At 42.5% G+C, this 18365-nt stretch overlaps 2 protein-coding genes across 2 annotated transcripts in view; one reads left to right on the forward strand and one right to left on the reverse strand.

Annotated features, from left to right (window-relative positions):
- The window catches only part of LOC135085585 (THAP domain-containing protein 5-like), a 308949-nt gene that overhangs the window by 31086 nt on the left and 259498 nt on the right, over nucleotides 1-18365 (reverse strand). The gene's annotated exons all lie outside the window — the stretch shown is intronic.
- The window catches only part of LOC135085743 (anoctamin-4), a 50806-nt gene that overhangs the window by 24574 nt on the left and 7867 nt on the right, over nucleotides 1-18365 (forward strand). Inside the window, exons 5-22 of the mRNA XM_063980541.1 lie at nucleotides 246-392; nucleotides 1596-1628; nucleotides 2610-2783; nucleotides 3470-3580; nucleotides 4341-4475; nucleotides 4838-5014; nucleotides 5334-5485; nucleotides 6149-6251; nucleotides 9621-9728; nucleotides 11154-11359; nucleotides 11867-12033; nucleotides 12360-12436; nucleotides 12843-12983; nucleotides 13638-13802; nucleotides 14528-14671; nucleotides 15415-15584; nucleotides 16741-16880; nucleotides 17709-17868. Of these exons, the coding sequence (XP_063836611.1) occupies nucleotides 246-392; nucleotides 1596-1628; nucleotides 2610-2783; nucleotides 3470-3580; nucleotides 4341-4475; nucleotides 4838-5014; nucleotides 5334-5485; nucleotides 6149-6251; nucleotides 9621-9728; nucleotides 11154-11359; nucleotides 11867-12033; nucleotides 12360-12436; nucleotides 12843-12983; nucleotides 13638-13802; nucleotides 14528-14671; nucleotides 15415-15584; nucleotides 16741-16880; nucleotides 17709-17868 (2510 nt within the window). The remainder of the gene's footprint in view (nucleotides 1-245; nucleotides 393-1595; nucleotides 1629-2609; nucleotides 2784-3469; nucleotides 3581-4340; nucleotides 4476-4837; nucleotides 5015-5333; nucleotides 5486-6148; nucleotides 6252-9620; nucleotides 9729-11153; nucleotides 11360-11866; nucleotides 12034-12359; nucleotides 12437-12842; nucleotides 12984-13637; nucleotides 13803-14527; nucleotides 14672-15414; nucleotides 15585-16740; nucleotides 16881-17708; nucleotides 17869-18365) is intronic.

Consider the following 18365-nt stretch of genomic DNA (forward strand, 5'->3'; position numbering starts at 1 on the left):
ACTCCGCTACAAGAGTGGCGTTGTCAGCAGCATTCATTAAATCCTCCTGCGTGCAGTTGCTCGGGCACTCAGGCTCTGATGTATTACTTAGTTTTAGTTTACTCGATTACCTCTTATCCACTTTCTCTGTTGAGGATTCCGGATAAAGTTCGCTCCACCTTCTGCCTTTTATCATCACTTTCTATCAGGCGAGATGCAGGCCAAGAGCTTCCTCGACGTGGATAAAAAATCATCTTCTGTTCCAGTCAAGACCGAGGAGAAGGAGCCACGAGTCGGCGCTCCCTGGTACCCCCATGCACGGCAGGACACCATGGAGGTCAGCTGATACCCTGGCTCCTGAAGCAGCCTTCGGGACCTCGCTGGCTGATATCATGGAGAGCCCAGCAAACAGGGTGAATAACTTTTGCAATGCTGAATAGATGGGGTTACTTTTTGAGAACCCTGATCCCCAATCTCTGACCCCTGATCCCCGATCGCTGATACCCGATCCCCGATCCCTTATGTCGGATCCCCGTTCCCCCCTCTTAGAGAACCCTGATTAATTTGCAAAGCCAAGGGTGCTCGTTTCACCAGTGTACATGATCCCCGATCCCTCCGTTTCTCAGAAGTAGTAAATTATGGCTGAGTTGCACCACCTAACTTTGACCGTAACTATAACGATAACCGGTGCTTTTGTATGCAGTTTGACAGATTTTTGACGTTTGTTAGAAAAATTAAAGTAAGATTGTGCAACCCAGCTTACCCAGCCTTAGGCGATTATCACACTGCACCGCGCTCCGCCGCGGTCCGCGTAATTACATATTATATCGAATCCCGCGCGCAAACGCATTTTCAGTGTGTTGTGCCGCGCGTGTTTTCTATACAAACTGAGGTACTTGCAAACAATGATTAAATCTGTCGTACCGCGTACCGCGGCGGAGCGCGGTGCAGTGTGATAATCGCCTTAGTCTTCCTTATCTTTCTTTTTAATCAAAAGTTTTTAATTTATTTCAATGACTTCTTATGTTCTGATTTTAGCACGCTGCTCTACTATTTTTATTAATATTTCCAAAGACTTCTGTATGCTATTGAAGATTTACTAACTAGGTATGAATAAAGGTCATAGCACACTTATCATCCGGAAAGGGATCAATACCACCTTTCGCAGCGTATTCAACCGCGAGGCGAGGCGTGTACTAAGCCAACTATCTTAAGCACCTATCTTGGCCAAGTCGAATATTAACTGAGAATTTAGTATTGTACGTTACAGTACGAAGTTTCATACAAAGAACCGCCTCGAGTTGATACGGTTACCATTTTCCGGGTTGATAAGTGTGCTTCGTCCTTAAAACATTTTTGATTTAGTTTCTTAGTATGCAATGAATAACTAAAGTCTGGTCGCCGAGCAGATAGAATTTCATCCAATGACCCCATTTCCCCAAGCTACCTATCCTTATCGCTTGCGCGTAATTATATTGCTGTCGCGACTGTAGCTTGGGGTCATTGGACGAAATTCTATGTGCTCGGCGACCGGACTTTATAGCCTGTCTTATAGCAAAAAGAAGTCTTTGTCTACTTGTTTCACATTTTTTTACTCCAATCACAAATATTTTCAGAGTGAGCCCATTCTAGACACCAGTGAGAAAAAGGTACTGCTTCCAGACTCTGTGTTTGTATGTTTATCTGTAATTGTTATTGTTTATTGTATTTAAAACCCTAAAAATCGGGAGAAGTTTAAACCCCACGTGTTTTTTTGTCTGTCAAATCACTAATGAAAGAGAGTCTCTACAAAAATAGATTCTAATATTCCTTGCTAAAGTCCGGTCACCGAGCAGATAGAATTTCGTACATTTACCCCAACTACCCATCCTTATCGCTCGCGTGTAATTACTCGTATATTGCTCGTACATTCACTGCGACCGCCCGTCTCACAGTCGCGACAGCAATATTTACGCGCGAGCGATAAGGATGGGTAGCTAGGGTCATTGTACGAAATTGTATCTAATCGGCGACCGGACTTTCGGATGTTATAACCCGATCGAGCTAGCTGCGCTAGCATTCCTCGCTTGAATTCGACTCTCCCTCGCACTCACCCGCACACCTCCCCGCGTTCGCCCCGTCCGTACCAAGCGGCGATGTGACGTCACGGCTGCCAAGTGCGCAGTTAACTCGATCGGGTTGTCATCTATAGGTCGGTTAAATGTAATTAAAATTGTACAAAACGCCATGAAAGCGTGATACATTGTTGATGAAAAGTATCTTTTTCTTCGCATGATTTTTTCTTCTAACACCCGCTTCTAACTTTTAAATATTGTAGCACAATTTCTCTTAAATAGCACCTATCTAGTCCCGAAAACCCAATTAGTTTGCAATAAACTATACGTTTATTTTTAGTAAGTCAATTGAGTTGCCATAGCGATTTCACGGCTTGTAAAATCCTTGGGAGACTTTCTTTACAGTCCATAATAAAGGGTAATGTTATCTCCACAGCAAAATTAATCTCCTCTTCTTTCCAAAATCCTTGAGGAAAGCCTTTGTCCAGCAGTGGTTGAAAAGAACGAACCAGCATGTAGACCCCGTTACAAAATTCATTCCATGTTCTTCTCATTAAAGCAACTTCTTAAACCCAGGTCATCCTCCGCGAAGACCTGAAGTCGAATTCCTCGAGTGGGTGCTCAACGCAGCGAGCGAAGCTTGGCTGGCGGCTAGTCAGGAATGTCACTGCGGTTGCTGGGGCCTTCTCTCCCAAGAACAGAGCACCCACGGCTACTGCGTTACCAGGCACGCCTCTACCAAGCTTCCAGGTAAGCATCCAAGGGTCCAATGACAGTTTAACTTTCCCCGGGGACAAACTTGACCTTCACTGGTTGGGTTATTGGTGGTCAAGCTGTAGATCCTGGCTACACAGGAGTTGCAGCAGTGGGAACGAGAGGTGGGAATAGTCCCGTTCCAGCTAAGCATCATGGGTGCTTAAAAGAGGGCAGCGGAGGCCAGCAACCCCTTCTGGAGTTTGGACATTACCGGAGAGAAAGCCCTAGCCATCGCAAAAGAAGCGCTTTTGCGATGGCTAGGGCTTTCTCTCCGAAGAATAGAGCACCCACGGCTACAGCGTTACCAGGCACGCCTCTGCTAAGTTTCCAGGTAAGTAGCATAGACGAAGTATGACTCTACATATTAAGTTTCTTCCTTAAGGATCTAAGCAGGAGGGTTTAAAAATTATGATTTCCCCCTGCCCCCTATTGCTTTGCGCCCGGCAAAGCATTTCCTCCGCGACAAAAGGCGTTATAACCTCCGCGGCGTTCCGTCATCGCCCGAGTGGGGGTTTCGCGAGTACCCGGCCGTAGCCTTAGACTTCCGCGACACCCCTGCCCCCTATGGTTCATACTAGTACAATTACAGCAACAACAGCTTAGTTAGAACGTAACTAAGAACCTTCCTACGAAATAAAAGTTATCGTATAAAATAGAAGGCCTTTGTTCTTTGTTCACAGTCAAAACCAGACAGCAAGAGTTCAGACTACACGACCAAAGATGACCGGAAACCATCACTGCCGAATTACCCAAATGAGAAGGACGAAAATGTGGGAGAGACTAGTCCTGAGGTATTTAACAACTATTTTTTTACTTCATATTTTAAAGCTTTTATAATTCATAACGAGGAAGCTCTTGACCTGCTTATGACCTGATGAAAGTGATGATCAGGCCGAAGGTGAAAGCGAGCTTCACTCGGAATCCTCAACCACAGATCCTGAGGTATTTATCTATCCCTTGACATCATATTTTTAAAGCTTTTTTTATTCATAACGATTAAGCTCTTGACCTGTATCTCTCCTGATGGAAAGTCATGATCAGGCCGATGGTGGAAGTGATATTCATTGGGAATCCTCAACCACAAAGAAACTGGCTATCTAACCTCTAACTGCTGATTACTGCTGAAACACAAGCAGGCATTATATCAGTGAAGGAGATCCTTTATATTTCATTTCAAATTCTATTGAAAAAATACTATTTTAACACCCGCATAACCGCATAAGTGTGATTCATTTTTCGTTAATCAGTTTTAACAGCAAAAAAAATCTTATCTAGATTTACCACTACTTATTTCGAGTGCCAGAAAATGCAATTTTCACGTATTCCTTTAATTTTAAGAGAAACTAGCGACCCTCCCCGGCATCGCACGGGTTCTAAGTATTCTTATAAACGTTCCTCTTGACTTGAATCACTCTATCTATCTAATAAAAAACCGCATCAAAATCCGTTGCTTAGTTTTAAAGATCTAAGCATACATACTCGTAAGGACAGACAGACAGGAAAGCGCCTTTGTTTTATACTATGTAGTGATTCCACCATTATTTTCCATAGGGCCTGGACCCAGAGTCCCTGATGTTCAGAGACGGGAGACGAAGAATAGACATGGTGTTAGCATATGAGGAAGAAGACTACGGGGTCATGACCGAGGCTGAAGCCAAGAAGAGGGACCATAGGAGGACTTTTCAGGTTCGTCTTTGATATTAAACCCTCCATGAGTACCTAGGACTAGGTGGACAGACGATCTGGTGAAGGTCACAGGTCACTTATGACTGTTTTCTCTATAATAAGTTTATTTATCGGCAGACAGTGGTTACTGAGTTTGTTGCGGCGCTTCTCAGTACTTGGTCTCAAAGCGCTGGTAGGGTAAAAAGATTATGAGACATATAGAGGCTCCTCAAGAGCAAAATATTTGACGATATTTAATTACTACATATTTAAACAGTCTATATAAATAAAGAAATTGTTAACTTTGACTTTATTTACTTTTAACTTTATCTATCGAGTTCTTCAAGGATCTATTTTTTGACCTCAACTATTTCTTATTTCAGGAGAATCTCATTAGGGAAGGCTTAGAATTAGAACTAGAGAATAAATGTCTGTCTTTCGACGAGAAGACGTGGTTCCTCAAGATCCACATACCTTGGAAGACGGAGATGAGACTGGCGGAGGTGATTGGGATGAAACTACCCACCAAAAGATTTATAACTATTTCTGTGAGAGCCTGGGTGAGTATTATATTGCTACTAGCGGCCGCCTGCGACTTCGTACGCGTGGGTCCTGTTTTTCTCCCTTAGGGGTGGAGTTTCGTAAAATCCTTCTTAGCGGATGCCTACATCATAACATCAGCCTGATCCGTTCAGTGGTTTGGGCTGTGCGTTGATAGATCACTATGTCAGTCAGTCAGTCACCTTTGAGTTAATAGGCCCTGATGATGTTTTTAGTTAAAAGAAACTTTGCTACTGAAATAAAGTTATTTATTTATTTATGATGATGACAAAGATTTTAGCCTTATGGCATTAACATTTATGGTAAAATTTTCTACAGAACGACGAGAAACAGGCGGAGAGGGATAAAAAATGGTACACAAAATGGAGGAGACGATGGAATCAGATCTATGAATATGAACACAGTAGGATAGAGCTGGAACCCTCGTTCTATACTGCCACAGAACAGAAGGGAGCGAGAAGAGAGGAACAGTGAGTATCAACTACCTTTGTAGTCTGGTGAAACCACCTGCTTCAAATCCAGAGGTATCGATGGTTTTCTGCTCGGTTTAGTTGGTAAAGTTCGGTCGCCGAGCAGATAGGATTTCGTCCAATGACGCACTCAGACTTACTGGGGCCGCCCGTTGCGATGTCGCGTCAGCAACATAATTACGTGCGAGTGAAAAGGATGGGTAGCTTGGGGTCATTGAACGAAATTCTATCTGCTCGGCGACCGGACTTTAGTAAAGCTTGTTAAAAGTCCGCCTGGGTGGCTACCCATCTTACCTGTGTCACCATAAAAACAATGTTAATAGCATTCTTCTGGCAGTTGAAGGTAAGAAGGCCAGTTCAGCCTCAGTGGTTGAGGATTCCGAAGTAGTAAAGGTATAGATCATTTCATTCACAAAGACGCGCCCCACCAATTTTTAGTCGAGGGAAGCGCGGGGTGCGGGGAGTGTGATCCGAGCAATCCGAGCGTCATTATTGTCGTGTGCGTGTGTGCACTCATGGATGATTTAGCGTATACCGATATTTAACTGAACACTCAAACATTAGTGGAAGAATGGTGGGGCGCGTCTTCGTGGATGAAACAATCTACCTATATTAAATTAACATCTCAGTCGTATAGTCTGATACCAAAGCTTTATTTTTCAGATTTTTAGTAAAAGATCGCCACACACAATTCTCGCCAGCGCAAAGGAGTCTGCTAGTCATGCAAATATTGTTAAGGTGCAAATATGACAACACTGAGACTAAGGTAAGCTGTAAATCTAGGTCTTAACTGAGTCAGTGCCTGAGGCATGGGAGCGGCACGGGAGGGTGGTTTTGTGACGTCAAACGTCAGTGAGACTAGATGTTTTTGAGACTTGTATGCTCTGGTCACGTCATATGTTTTAGTCACCCCTCCCATGCCCCCGTAACTCAGGCACTGACTCAGCTATGCGCTAGAACTATACATAGATGACCTGAAGCACTTTCCGACAAATTCAATTCGCCGTAATAATTCAGCGGTTGACAGAAACCTTTGGGTTATTGTCATAGCTGGGCACCGTTAATCAAATAGTTAACTTCGTTAATCGTTAAACCGTTAATAAAAAAATTAACTTCGTTAAACGTTAAAACGTTACATTTAGCAAGATTTAACGCAAGTTAACGTTAATCGTTAATCCGTTAACACATTATAATAAAACGAAAAAAATAATTGTATGCAAGCATCAAATAATTTCGAAAGCTTGTATCGCGCATGGAATTTATTCCTCTTTTTAGTTGGACAGTTTTGACAGTTCCAACTCCTTGCCAGACAGTTTTTTAGGATAGCTGCCAAAGCCACGATGACCCAAACTTCATAATCCACCAACATTCTAACCTAATATCGGGAGCATACACTGACAAATTTTCAGCTTTTATAAAATGACGTTGGTCTGGCGTTTACCAGCTCTTAGTCTATAGTATCTCAATCTCAGAGCCTTGGTTCAATTACAATACAATTTAGCACCAATGTGCTCGAAAAGACAAATCCAACAAACCCAAACTTGATAAGTTTCCACCATTTAGTTTAGGAATTCCTATGGCCACCTCCTGACTCCATCATCAGGACCCTGGACTAGATGATCTAGTACTAAAGTGCTCAAAAAGACAAATCTAATGAACCCAAATTCGATGCGATTCCGCCGTTTCATTTAGTTCGCCTCCTGATTCCATCATTAGACCAGCTCAATGGTACCACAACATTGCATTTTCATCGTACTTACATAAGTATACCAAATTGCAGCTCAATCGGTTGAGGAGAACTGGTCTTAAATTCAGTTGCAAGATTTGTCCCACACATACTAACAAGTGAAGTCAATATAAGCATGTAAATAAATAAAAAACTGGCCAAGTGCGAGTCGGACTCGCACACCGAGGGTTCCGCCATACAAACGTAGCGGTTTACAATTTATGAGGTATTAAATCAAATTACTTACTAGATATCGTAGTAGTCTTTAAGTTTTGATTCCGTTGCGAGTAGTGGCGAATTTCAAAATATGCGGTATGATTATAGGTTCTCAGCGTTTTGAATTTTTGCGTTGATTTAGAATTTTTCACAGTTTAGAGGCAATTAGATTTAAGAAGTGTTTGATATGAATTTCAACTTTAATATCTCTACGCGTTCATGTGAAAAAGGGTAGGTAGTAAGTTTATAATTATTAAAAAAAATATTGTATGTCATGTAAGCAAAAATAATATTTTAATATTTTATGTAACTTCAAATTTATCATTTTCGCAATTTTTCCTTTATCTGTACTATACAGGGTGGAAACGATAAGTGATCTCACTCGATTATTTCTAAACTATACAAGATATCGAAAAACTGGTTATTGATCCTGAAAGTGCTTCACGAGCTCTTTTAAACGGTATCAGTAATAGGTTACAGAATTAACTGGATCTATTCGAAAATTCAATGTTTTCAGGCTCCATACTAAATGTATGTCAGCCACACAATGTTAGAAGTGATAATTTTTTTTATTCAATAATAAACATTTAAATTGTACTTTAAATTGCATTCTTATTTAAAATTATTCATGAAAAATATTGGTTTTAGGCTTTACTTGCTATAATATTACCAAGAGATGAGTGCCATGACTGTGGCAGTACTAAATGTAGGGAAGCTGGAAAGATTGAATTTTCGAATAGATCCAGTTTATTTTGTAACCTATTATTGGTACCGTTGGATAGAGCTCGTGAAGCACTTTCAGGATCAGTAACCAGTTTTTGGATATCTTGTAATAGTTTTTAATATTATGTGGTTTTATTAAATGTATGGAAGCCGGAAACATTGAATTTTCGGATAGATCCAGTTTATTTGGTAACCTTTTATTGGTACCGTTGGATAGAGCTCGTAAAGCACTTTCAGGATCAGTAACCAGTTTTTGGATATCTTGTATAGTTTAGAAATAATCGAATGAGATCACTTATCGTTTCCACCCTGTATAACGTTGCTTCGTGCCGAATTTCGAGATTCTGAGTTCACGGGAAGTACCTTGTAGGTTTTGATTCCCTAGCGTGTGACGGAAATTCGTCTAAGGTGTCGGTATAATCTGCTGTATCTTTTGATCGCGTTAATTTAGAAGTTTGATTTTTTCACCGCTTAAAGGGACAATAGACCTAGGTATTTGGTATAAATTTTAATTTGATACCTTTATTCGTTCGTGAGAAATAAGGTAGTAAGTTTCATTCTATTAAAATATTTTTATTATATTATATAACTAAAAAAATGAGATTTTCGCAATTTTTCCTATATTTGCATTATATGACAATACTTCATGCCAAATTTCAAGATTCTGAGTTTACGGGAAGTATCCTGTAGGTTTTGATTCCTTTGCGAGTGTCGAAAATTTGTTGAAAATATCAAAATATCGACATAATCGGCTGTATCTTTTGATTGGTTTGGCTTAGAAGTTTGATATTTTCACAGCTTAAAGGGGACAATAGACCTGAGTATTTCATGTGAATTTCAGCTTGATACGTCCACGCGTTCTTGAGATAAAGGGTCTTGACAGACAGACAGACGGACAACAAAGTGATCCTATAAGGGTTCCGTTTTTTCCTTTTGAGGTACGGAACCCTAAAAAATAGCATTTTTTATATCTTTTCTTTCTGGTTACAAAAACTGTTGTTCTGGAAGTTCTGGAAGCCCGAACGTACTTGTCAGAACGCGTTTTTCTAGTGATTTTCAGCGTGCCTGCTGTATATTTTTGGTAAATAGTAGGTACTGGATTAACGATTAACGGACTTAGGATAATTTAACGGAAGTTAACGAGTCCGTTAACATTTTTTAAAGTTAACTTAAAAGTTAATCCGTTAATAGAAATGTTAACTTCGTTAATTAACGATTAACGGATTAACGAGTTAATGCCCAGCTATGGTTATTGTCGACTCAGCTTCACCTGCTTTTCATAAATTTACGCCCGTATTCACAAACATTACTATGAGGTCTCACAGTGCGCGTGGACGCACAGGGTGACACACGATGACACGAACCAATCGCAGAGCTCTATTCAACGCTGTGCGTTCGATTTGCTGCTTCACTTAAGCAAGCATCGTTAGTGAATACGGGCGTTAAACATATTCATATTTCTTTACACAGATGGGCATCAGAAGACTTCTGAACGATGGGACATATTTAGCCTGCTTTCCTCTACACGAGGGGAGATACGAAGTGAACATGCCTGATGGATCTATTACAGATAGAAGGGTGAGTATTGTTTAAAAATTGGTCTTTTAAAGACACTTATAAACCTGAAAAGGGATCGTAACCGTATCAACTCGAGGGTGTCAGTGTTCGTTGTATGAAACTCCATACTGCAACGCACACTTATCCACACCGTAAAGTAAACGGCTCGCCTCGCTGTTGACAGCTCGCGAAAGGCGATACTGTGTTGATCCCTTACCGAGTTGATAAGTCTTCATGAACTTTAGTCTCATCTGATAAAGCACGACCCTCTCTAGTCTTTTTACCCATTTCAACCACATGATCATCATCAGTTCATTTAGCCTTCACTGCATGAACATCACCCTCTAATTCAGGGTTTCCCAATTTTTTTTTGATTATACCATTTTCCTAGCGGAACCCCCGTACTACTCCGCCCGCACGCCCTGCCCCTCCCTTGAGCGTAAACAAGTCGGTGCGAGCGAACAACGTCGGTCACGAAACGTGGGATAATATTTTTTACGGAACCCTTGCGGCCTTTCCACGGAACCCCAGGGTTCCGCGGACCACCATTCGGGAACCGCTGCTCTAATTTACCAGAGGCAAATGGAGGATTTGGCCTACACTCCCCACGCTGGCCAGACGGGTTGGGAAGGCCTGATGTTCGCATATTTGTTTCTTAGTCGCTTACAACATCTACGGGAAGAATGGGGGTGATTCTATTCTACTCTGCCGGAACCACATGACCCATTGTCTTTATCCACCTATTAGAATGTGAAAGTTTGTGAGGATGGATGAATTTTTGTGAGGTACTCGTTCACGCAAAAGCTACTGATAATTTATGAGATGTAGAGATAGTTTAAGACCCAGAAAAAATATGGATTTCCTTTAATCCCATTTTAAAGGTCTGGATAAATGGATTTGATCACCCAGGTGATCAAAGTAAACTCCAAGCGACACTTGGTGTCCTTTAATCACCCATGGATAAGAAGAAAGAAAGAAAGAAAGATACATTTATTACAATGGACATCACACAAATACAGGCAATTACATAGACATGACAGTGGCACATAATAATAGAAGAAGAAAAAATAAAAACAAGAGTAAACTGAGCAGTGCCACCCATTCACCATATGCCGTGGCCCACGGTGACGAAGGCCACGGCGCTGGTAAGAACAGTAACAGTAATAAGAACCCTTGAACATCAAGGTGATTAACTCCAGGTGATCAAAGTGGAATAGACCGTTTTACAGAGGTACATGCTATAAAGTCTTTCTTTGAAGATACGTTTTAACACAGACAAAGTCGCGGTCATAAGCTAGAACTACAAGTGCTAGGAGTTTCGAATTTTGCCTGGGGTTCCTTTTAGAACGTAGGTGCTCACTAAGACGGGATTTTGCAAAATTCAACCCATAAGGGGGTAAAAAAAGTCGTGGACGGCCGCTAGTTAAAATATCTTTTTCATTCCAGCTGCTATACCTAGAATGGGCTCGCCCAAGCAAGTGGTACAAGAAACAGCCTTTATGGCTGGTGAGGAGGTACTTCGGAGACAAGATCGGACTGTATTTCTGCTGGCTAGGGTTCTATACGAAGATGCTGTATGCCCCAGCGGTCGTCGGGACATTATGCTTCTTATACGGACTGGCCAGCATGGACTCTAATGATAACATTCCAAGGTATATGCAAAATCTTGATGTAAATAAAATTTTTATAAGACATTTTTTTCCCATAATGAGTGTAAGGTTCCTCTGTGGTTGAGGATGATAGGTGAAGCTCGCTTCCACCTTCGGCTTGATCATCACTTTCGATCAGACCTGATTATCTGACCTGATGGAGTGATGAGCAAGCCGAAGGTGGAAGCGAGCTTCACCCGGCGTCCTTAACCACAGAGGAACAGACTATTTTATCTTTGGGTTTTAGTAATAAAAAACCTAAAGATATTATTACCTAGCAAAGAAGACTGACAACAGTTCTTCTCAGTACTGGCTCACATTATTGTCCCGAAGCAGTGGTAAAGGCGCTTTTTAAACGGCTAAGTACTTGCGAAAAACCAATGACTTATGGTCTTAGTTACCGCACTCACAGATGAGACAAGGCCTGTGGCCAGGAGAACGACTCTCTCTCTAATTTACCAGACGCAAATGGAGGATTTGGTCTTAATTTTCTTCACTTTTGCCTTACAGTAAAGAAATCTGTGACAGCAGAGGGCCTGGCAACACGACCCTCTGTCCGCTATGCGACAAAGCATGCCAGTACCAGTCGCTAGCAGACTCGTGTCTGTTCGCCAAACTGACGTATCTCTTCGACAATCCGGCGACAGTTTTCTTCGCTATCTTCATGTCTTTTTGGGGTAAGTTATGTCTATTTTTAGTTAATTAAGTTACGTTAAGTTTATTTTGCAGCCAGTACTATCCTCAGAAATCTTTACTTGAGTTAAGTAAGTGTGTGATTAAAATCACGTAGCCAAGAATTTTCTGTATTTTAATTGTTTTTGATTTTCCTATATTTTTAAGGAATTTTCCTATTTTTTTTTTGTCTGAAAAGGTAGAACTAAGAGATGCCTTTCGGCTTTCTGTTAGCAGGCTGTGATTTCAAGCACTTATTGCTATAATGGGTCTTAAGTATGTGTCCAATGATTATAATTTTTCTATTAGTTTATTATTTTATTATTTTTAGCGACAACGTTCCTAGAGCTATGGAAAAGGAAGCAATCAGTTCTAAGATGGGAATGGGACCTGGGAGGTGTTGATCAGGTACTCGTTAATTTCTACTTTCATCTATATTTCCAGTCATCATCATCATTTTAGGCAAATCTTGTTAGCAAAATTGCTTTTAGTCTACTGCTAGACTAAAGTACCTTGGTACTATTACTTATTCTGTGACTAAAGCCCGTTTTCACCATCAATCCTAATTTATTTTAAGTGACCCCTATAAACAAAATTCCTGTTACGTGTTACCATAGTTACTTAAAAATTAGGAATTGATGGTGAAAAGGAGCCATGGTAATTTGTCCCTAAGTCGCGACAGCAATATAATTACGCGCGAGCGATAAGGATGGGTAGCTTGGGGTCATTGGACGTAATTCTACGTGCTCGGCGACCAGACTTTAGTCCAGAATGATGTGAGAAATGGCTCTGCATACGTGACCTTCTTTTCCAGGACGAAGACCCCAGACCAGAGTTCGAGACCTCAGTGAAGACCTTCAGAACAAACCCAGTGACACGGGAGAAGGAGCCGTATCTTCCAGCATGGCAAAAGACCATGCGATACGTGGCTACCAGTTCGGCTGTTTTGTTTATGGTAATTTTTTTGGCCACTTTACCAAAGATGTCGTAAACAATTATTTACAACAGCAAGCGAAGCCGCAGACAAAAGCTAGTTTTAAATAACCCCAACTTCACTTTTGCATTTAAATCTAAAGCGCATTAGAATATGACTCCTATTTTTACATTTGGCGCTTTTCCAAACACTTTGAGAATGGATGGTGAGTTAAACGATTTAACATTTCACTTGTGGAAAGAAATTCAATAAAAATGCATTAGTCCTTGACGACCATTCGAAATGATCATCATCATTATTTCAGCCACAAGACGTCCACGGCTGAACATAGGCCTCCCGCAATGGTTTCCATATCGCCCGGTTGGTCGGCCAAAAATAATACAATTATCACTCAAAAATTAAGGTAGGTGGTACGTACCATCGGCAACAGTGTTAACTATCCATTGCCTGTCATGGTCGTCTCGTTCTATCGCAAAGAATCACCATTTGATGAGAGCGAAAGCAAAAACGGAAATGGATCGTTAACAGTGTGGCCGTGTGTACCTACATGGTAGCAATCCCGTCAATAAATAATTACTATGTTAGCGACCATGAAAGTTTAAAACAATTTATCTCTCTACATGATGTACAACGGTTCTTGTTATTTTCCGGTGACATTTATTTTACTTGCTTCAGATCACCATAGTAATGGGCGCGGTGTTAGGCACCATCATCTACAGGATATCCATGGTGTCCGTCATCTATGGAGGCAGCGGCTTCTTCGTCCAGAGACACGCGAAAATCTTCACCACCATGACAGCTGCGCTGATCAATTTGATCATCATCATGATACTCACTAAGGTAGAGTTCGTTCGTTTCAGCCAAATGACGTCCACTGCTGGTCAAAGGCCTCTCGCAAGGATTTCCATAACTAGCGGTCCTACGCTGCATTCAGGCTCCCACCACCAGATCGTCGGTCCACCTAGTGGCGGGCCTGTCCTAGACAGCGGCAGTACTAGCGGCCGCCCGCGACTTCGTACGCGTAGATCCCGTTTTACCCCCTTCATCTATCTTACGCGGTTTAGATTTTTTCATACAAATGTTTTTTCCCGCTAACTCCCGTTCCCGTGGGAATTTTGCAATATCCTGTTGTACCTAAGCTTTAAGTTTACTAAGGTACCTGCATGGAAAATTTCAAGCATCTAACTTAAGCGGTTTAGATTTTTCATACAAAAGGATTTTCTCGCTAATTCCCGTTCCCGTGGGAATTTCGGGAATTCCTTTCTTAGTGCACCTCTACGGTACCTAGGCTACGTCCCTTCCAAATTTCAAGTGCCTACGTTTAGCCGTTTAGGCTGTGCGTTGATATGTCACTAAGTCAGTCAGTTTCTCCTTTTATATGTATTTAGATTAGAAGATAGACGCCTTGCCCGGTTGGTAGCGGCCTGCGTCCAGCGCCTTCCTGCTACCTTAATGATGTCGTCGGTCCAACATGGAATGCATTGGGGGAGGCCTATGTTCAGCAGTGGACGTCCTATGGCTGAGATGATGATGTTGATGATTGTATTACATTCTTTTATTTACAGATATACGCAAAAGTAGCAGTATTCCTGACTAACATGGAGAACCCTCGAACGCAGACCGAGTACGAAGACTCCTACACGTTCAAGATATTCTTCTTCGAATTCATGAACTTCTACTCTTCTTTGATTTACATAGCTTTTTTCAAGGTACGATCCTTTAGGTCATAGCACACTTATCAACTCAGAAAGGGATCAACACCGTATCGCCTTTCGCGCGCTGTCAACCGCGAGGCGAGCTTACATTACGGTGCGGATAAGTGTGCGTTGCAGTATGAAGTTTCATACAAAGAATACTGACCGCCTCGAGTTGGTACGGTTACTATCCCTTTCCAGGCTGATAAGTGTGCTACGTCCTTTATTGTTACTTCAAATTATTTGTGTAAAAGGCATCTGTTATAATACAGCTCAAACTTCTGAACGGATTGCGATTTTTGCGAACCCATACAATAAGAAAGGATTTTCCAAATCTCACCCTTTTTAGGGATTTTTCCCATGGAGAAATCCCGTTTTGCAGGATCCAGCAAAAACCGATTAGTTCTAATTTGGAATTCGAATTTGAAACACATACTCGGTTCACACGACTGTCCAGTTTTGATGAATTCTGCATTAGGCTGCGTTTCCACCAGAGATGTGCGAGTATGCGTGGAAAGGGATGTGTTTGTAAAAAACCAATAGAATCGCTTCATTTACCGAGGCGAGCTAAACGATTCTATTGGTTCTTTGCACATCTCTGGTGGAAACGCAGCCTTATGGTGCGTCCACACTGGGCGAATATGCTCGCGCGGCAAACTCGACATCTTGCTCACTCAAGAGCAGTCAGGACGCACCATTACCGGAACCATAGTGGATCATCAGAATAACGGACTTTAAAACTCTTCTATTGCCTCCAGGGCCGTTTCTACGACTACCCTGGCGACGACCAAGCGCGCCGCTCCGAGTTTTACAAACTCAAGGGCGACATTTGTGACCCAGCCGGCTGTCTGTCAGAGCTGTGCATCCAGCTCGCCATCATCATGATCGGGAAGCAGTGCTTCAACAACTTCTTGGAGCTAGGATACCCGTACGTGCGTGTGTGTTTGTGGTTGTCCTTATTTGATGTTTAAAACCTATAGTCTGGTCCGGGAGCACGTAGAATTTTGTCCAATGACCCCAAGCTAATGACCCTAACCCATCCTTATCGCCCGCGCGTAATTATATTGCTGTCGCGCTCGCACACTCACTGCGGGCGCTCGTCGCACAGTCGCGACAGCAAGCTTGGGGTCATTGGACAAAATTCTACGTTCCCGGACCAGACTATAGCTATTATTGTATTTCATTTGGAAAAAGCTCTTCCAAATCCCACCGATTATCTCTTTTTAAAACCATTAACCTTAATAGGTAGTACGATTTGACCATTATGTGAATTAAAATTTTAAACCACGGATTCTAATAAAGCACATAGCACACTTAAGAACCCGGTAAGGGATCGTAAGAGCGCTTTCACATTTAGGCGATTCAGCAGCGCGTCAAACGCGCGACAGACGCGCTGCCGAAAATTTCATACTATGTGACAGCGGATGCCTTCACATTATAAAAACGCCGCTGCCGCGCTGCTGTCGCGCTTCTAACGCCCTAATGTGAAAGCGCCCTAACATCAACTCGAGGCGGTCAGTATTCTTTGTATGAAATTTCATACTGCAACGCACACTTATCCGCACCGTAACGTAAACACCTCGCCTAGCGGTTGACAGCGCGCGAAAGGTGATGACAGCTCGCGAAAAGCGATATAGTGTTGATCCCTTTCCGAGTTCATAAGTCTGCTATGACCTTATACTTTTTTGAACATATAAGCAGTAAAAACACCGATACCAATTATATTCATGGTGCCTGTGACTTTTGACGTGGTACAAAAACTACGCCTTTGTGTGTGGAGGTGCGCTGAATTTTGTCAGTATGTGCGTGCGCGCCGCACGCTCGCGCGTTATTGGCGCGCGCTCACATACAAACCGCGCGCCTTTGTGTGTGGGAGGTGCCTGGATGCGAGCGGCGCAGGACCGGTCTTTGTGGAAATCCTTGGGGGAGGCCTTTGTCCATCAGTGGACGTCTTTCGGCTGAAACGAACGAACGAACAAACACTACGAGGCCAAGCGTCAGCAAAAATATCCTGATTCCTGACTCTAACTTCTTTTTGTTCATCCTAAAATCACAGTTTAATTCGTTCAACTTCTAAATTCCAGAAAGTTCCACAACTGGTGGCGACAGAGGTCTCACCGGGCGGTGACCAGGGACCTGAGCAAGCCACACATGGCCTGGGAACAGGACTACCATTTGCAGGACCCGGGACGACTGGCGCTGTTCGATGAGTACCTCGAAATGAGTGAGTACATCTCATCATCATTATTAACATTTTAGCCACAGGACCTCATAAAGGTTGCAGGATGGCGGAAGGAAGGAGCTGGATACAGACCGCTGCAAACTGGCCGATTTGGAAACCATTGGGGGAACATAGCCCATTTAGCAGTGGACATGACATCACATATATTTTAAACGAAAGCTACAATTTTTTTTTACACTTTGCAAAGACCTTGAACCATTCTTTCTTTCTTTTTGATTTCTTTGACCACTGACAAGACAGACCTTGAATCATTTCCTTGCCAATGACTTCTCTGACGACTGAGATACCGAGACAAGGGTATGTTACGCTATTGTGAGCCAAGGTGTATCAAGTTGAATATTTTAACGTGAATATTGTAAATGAGGTAAGGTAAGGGTGAAGACGACCTCATAAAGGTAGCAGGAAGGCACTGGATGCAGGCCGCTACCAACCGGCCAATCTGGATTCTGGAAATCATTGGGGGAGGCCTATGTTCAGCAGTGGACGTCCTGTGGCTGAAATGATGATGGTAATGTTGCATCACGTATATTTCAAGATTTGCAAATAAATTTAATGATGCTTTATAAGATTTTAAACTTATGCGTTCCATTTGAAACTAAAATTGAAAGCCCCGGTTATTTAAGACTGAGTTACATTATGTACTCACAGTTTGTCGTTTCGGCTGCTATGCTGCAGCCGTGGTCACAAGCAGACTGGCGGCTCGCGGCGTCGTCCGTTCGGGCGGGCTTGAAAGACCGTTAAGTCCCGTGTCTTTCTATTTTAGTTTAAGATGCTTTATTTGAATTGATTTGACTCTTTCTTAACCCCTAGTTCTCCAATACGGCTTCGTCACTCTATTCGTGGCTGCGTTTCCACTGGCGCCGCTGTTTGCTCTGCTCAACAATATTGCTGAGATCAGGCTGGACGCGTACAAAATGGTCACCCAGGCCAGGAGGCCTTTGGCTGAACGAGTGGAGGATATAGGCGCTTGGTAAAATATATTTTGTATTTCTTTTAATTTCCTTTGATTAAGTATAAATTACATAGCTAGATCAGAAATGAGGAGATCCGTAGGAGAACCAGTGACTGACATAGCCCGCAGAATCGCTAAAATCAAGTGGCAGTGGGCGGGGCACGTAGCTCGTAGAGCTGATGGCCACTGGGGCAGGAAAGTTCTTGTGTGGCGACCACGAATCGGAAGACGTGGCGTGGGCAGGCCTCCTACTAGGTGGACCGACGATCTGGCGAAGGTCACGGGAGGTGCCTGGATGCGGGCGGCACAGGACCGATCATTGTGAATATCTTTGGGGAGGTCTTTGTCCAGTAATTACTGTCATTTGGTTAAAACGAACGAAGATTGTTCTGATGAAGAAGGCAACGAGAGGAGTGAGATCGTGCTTTGTATCGTTGAAGGCTTTTGTCCAGCTGTAACTAGACTAACATTGGCTAACATGATGATGATTATGATGATGATGATGATGATAATGA

This window comes from Ostrinia nubilalis, chromosome 29 (assembly GCF_963855985.1).
Source record: "Ostrinia nubilalis chromosome 29, ilOstNubi1.1, whole genome shotgun sequence".
NCBI classification, from domain to species: domain Eukaryota; kingdom Metazoa; phylum Arthropoda; class Insecta; order Lepidoptera; family Crambidae; genus Ostrinia; species Ostrinia nubilalis.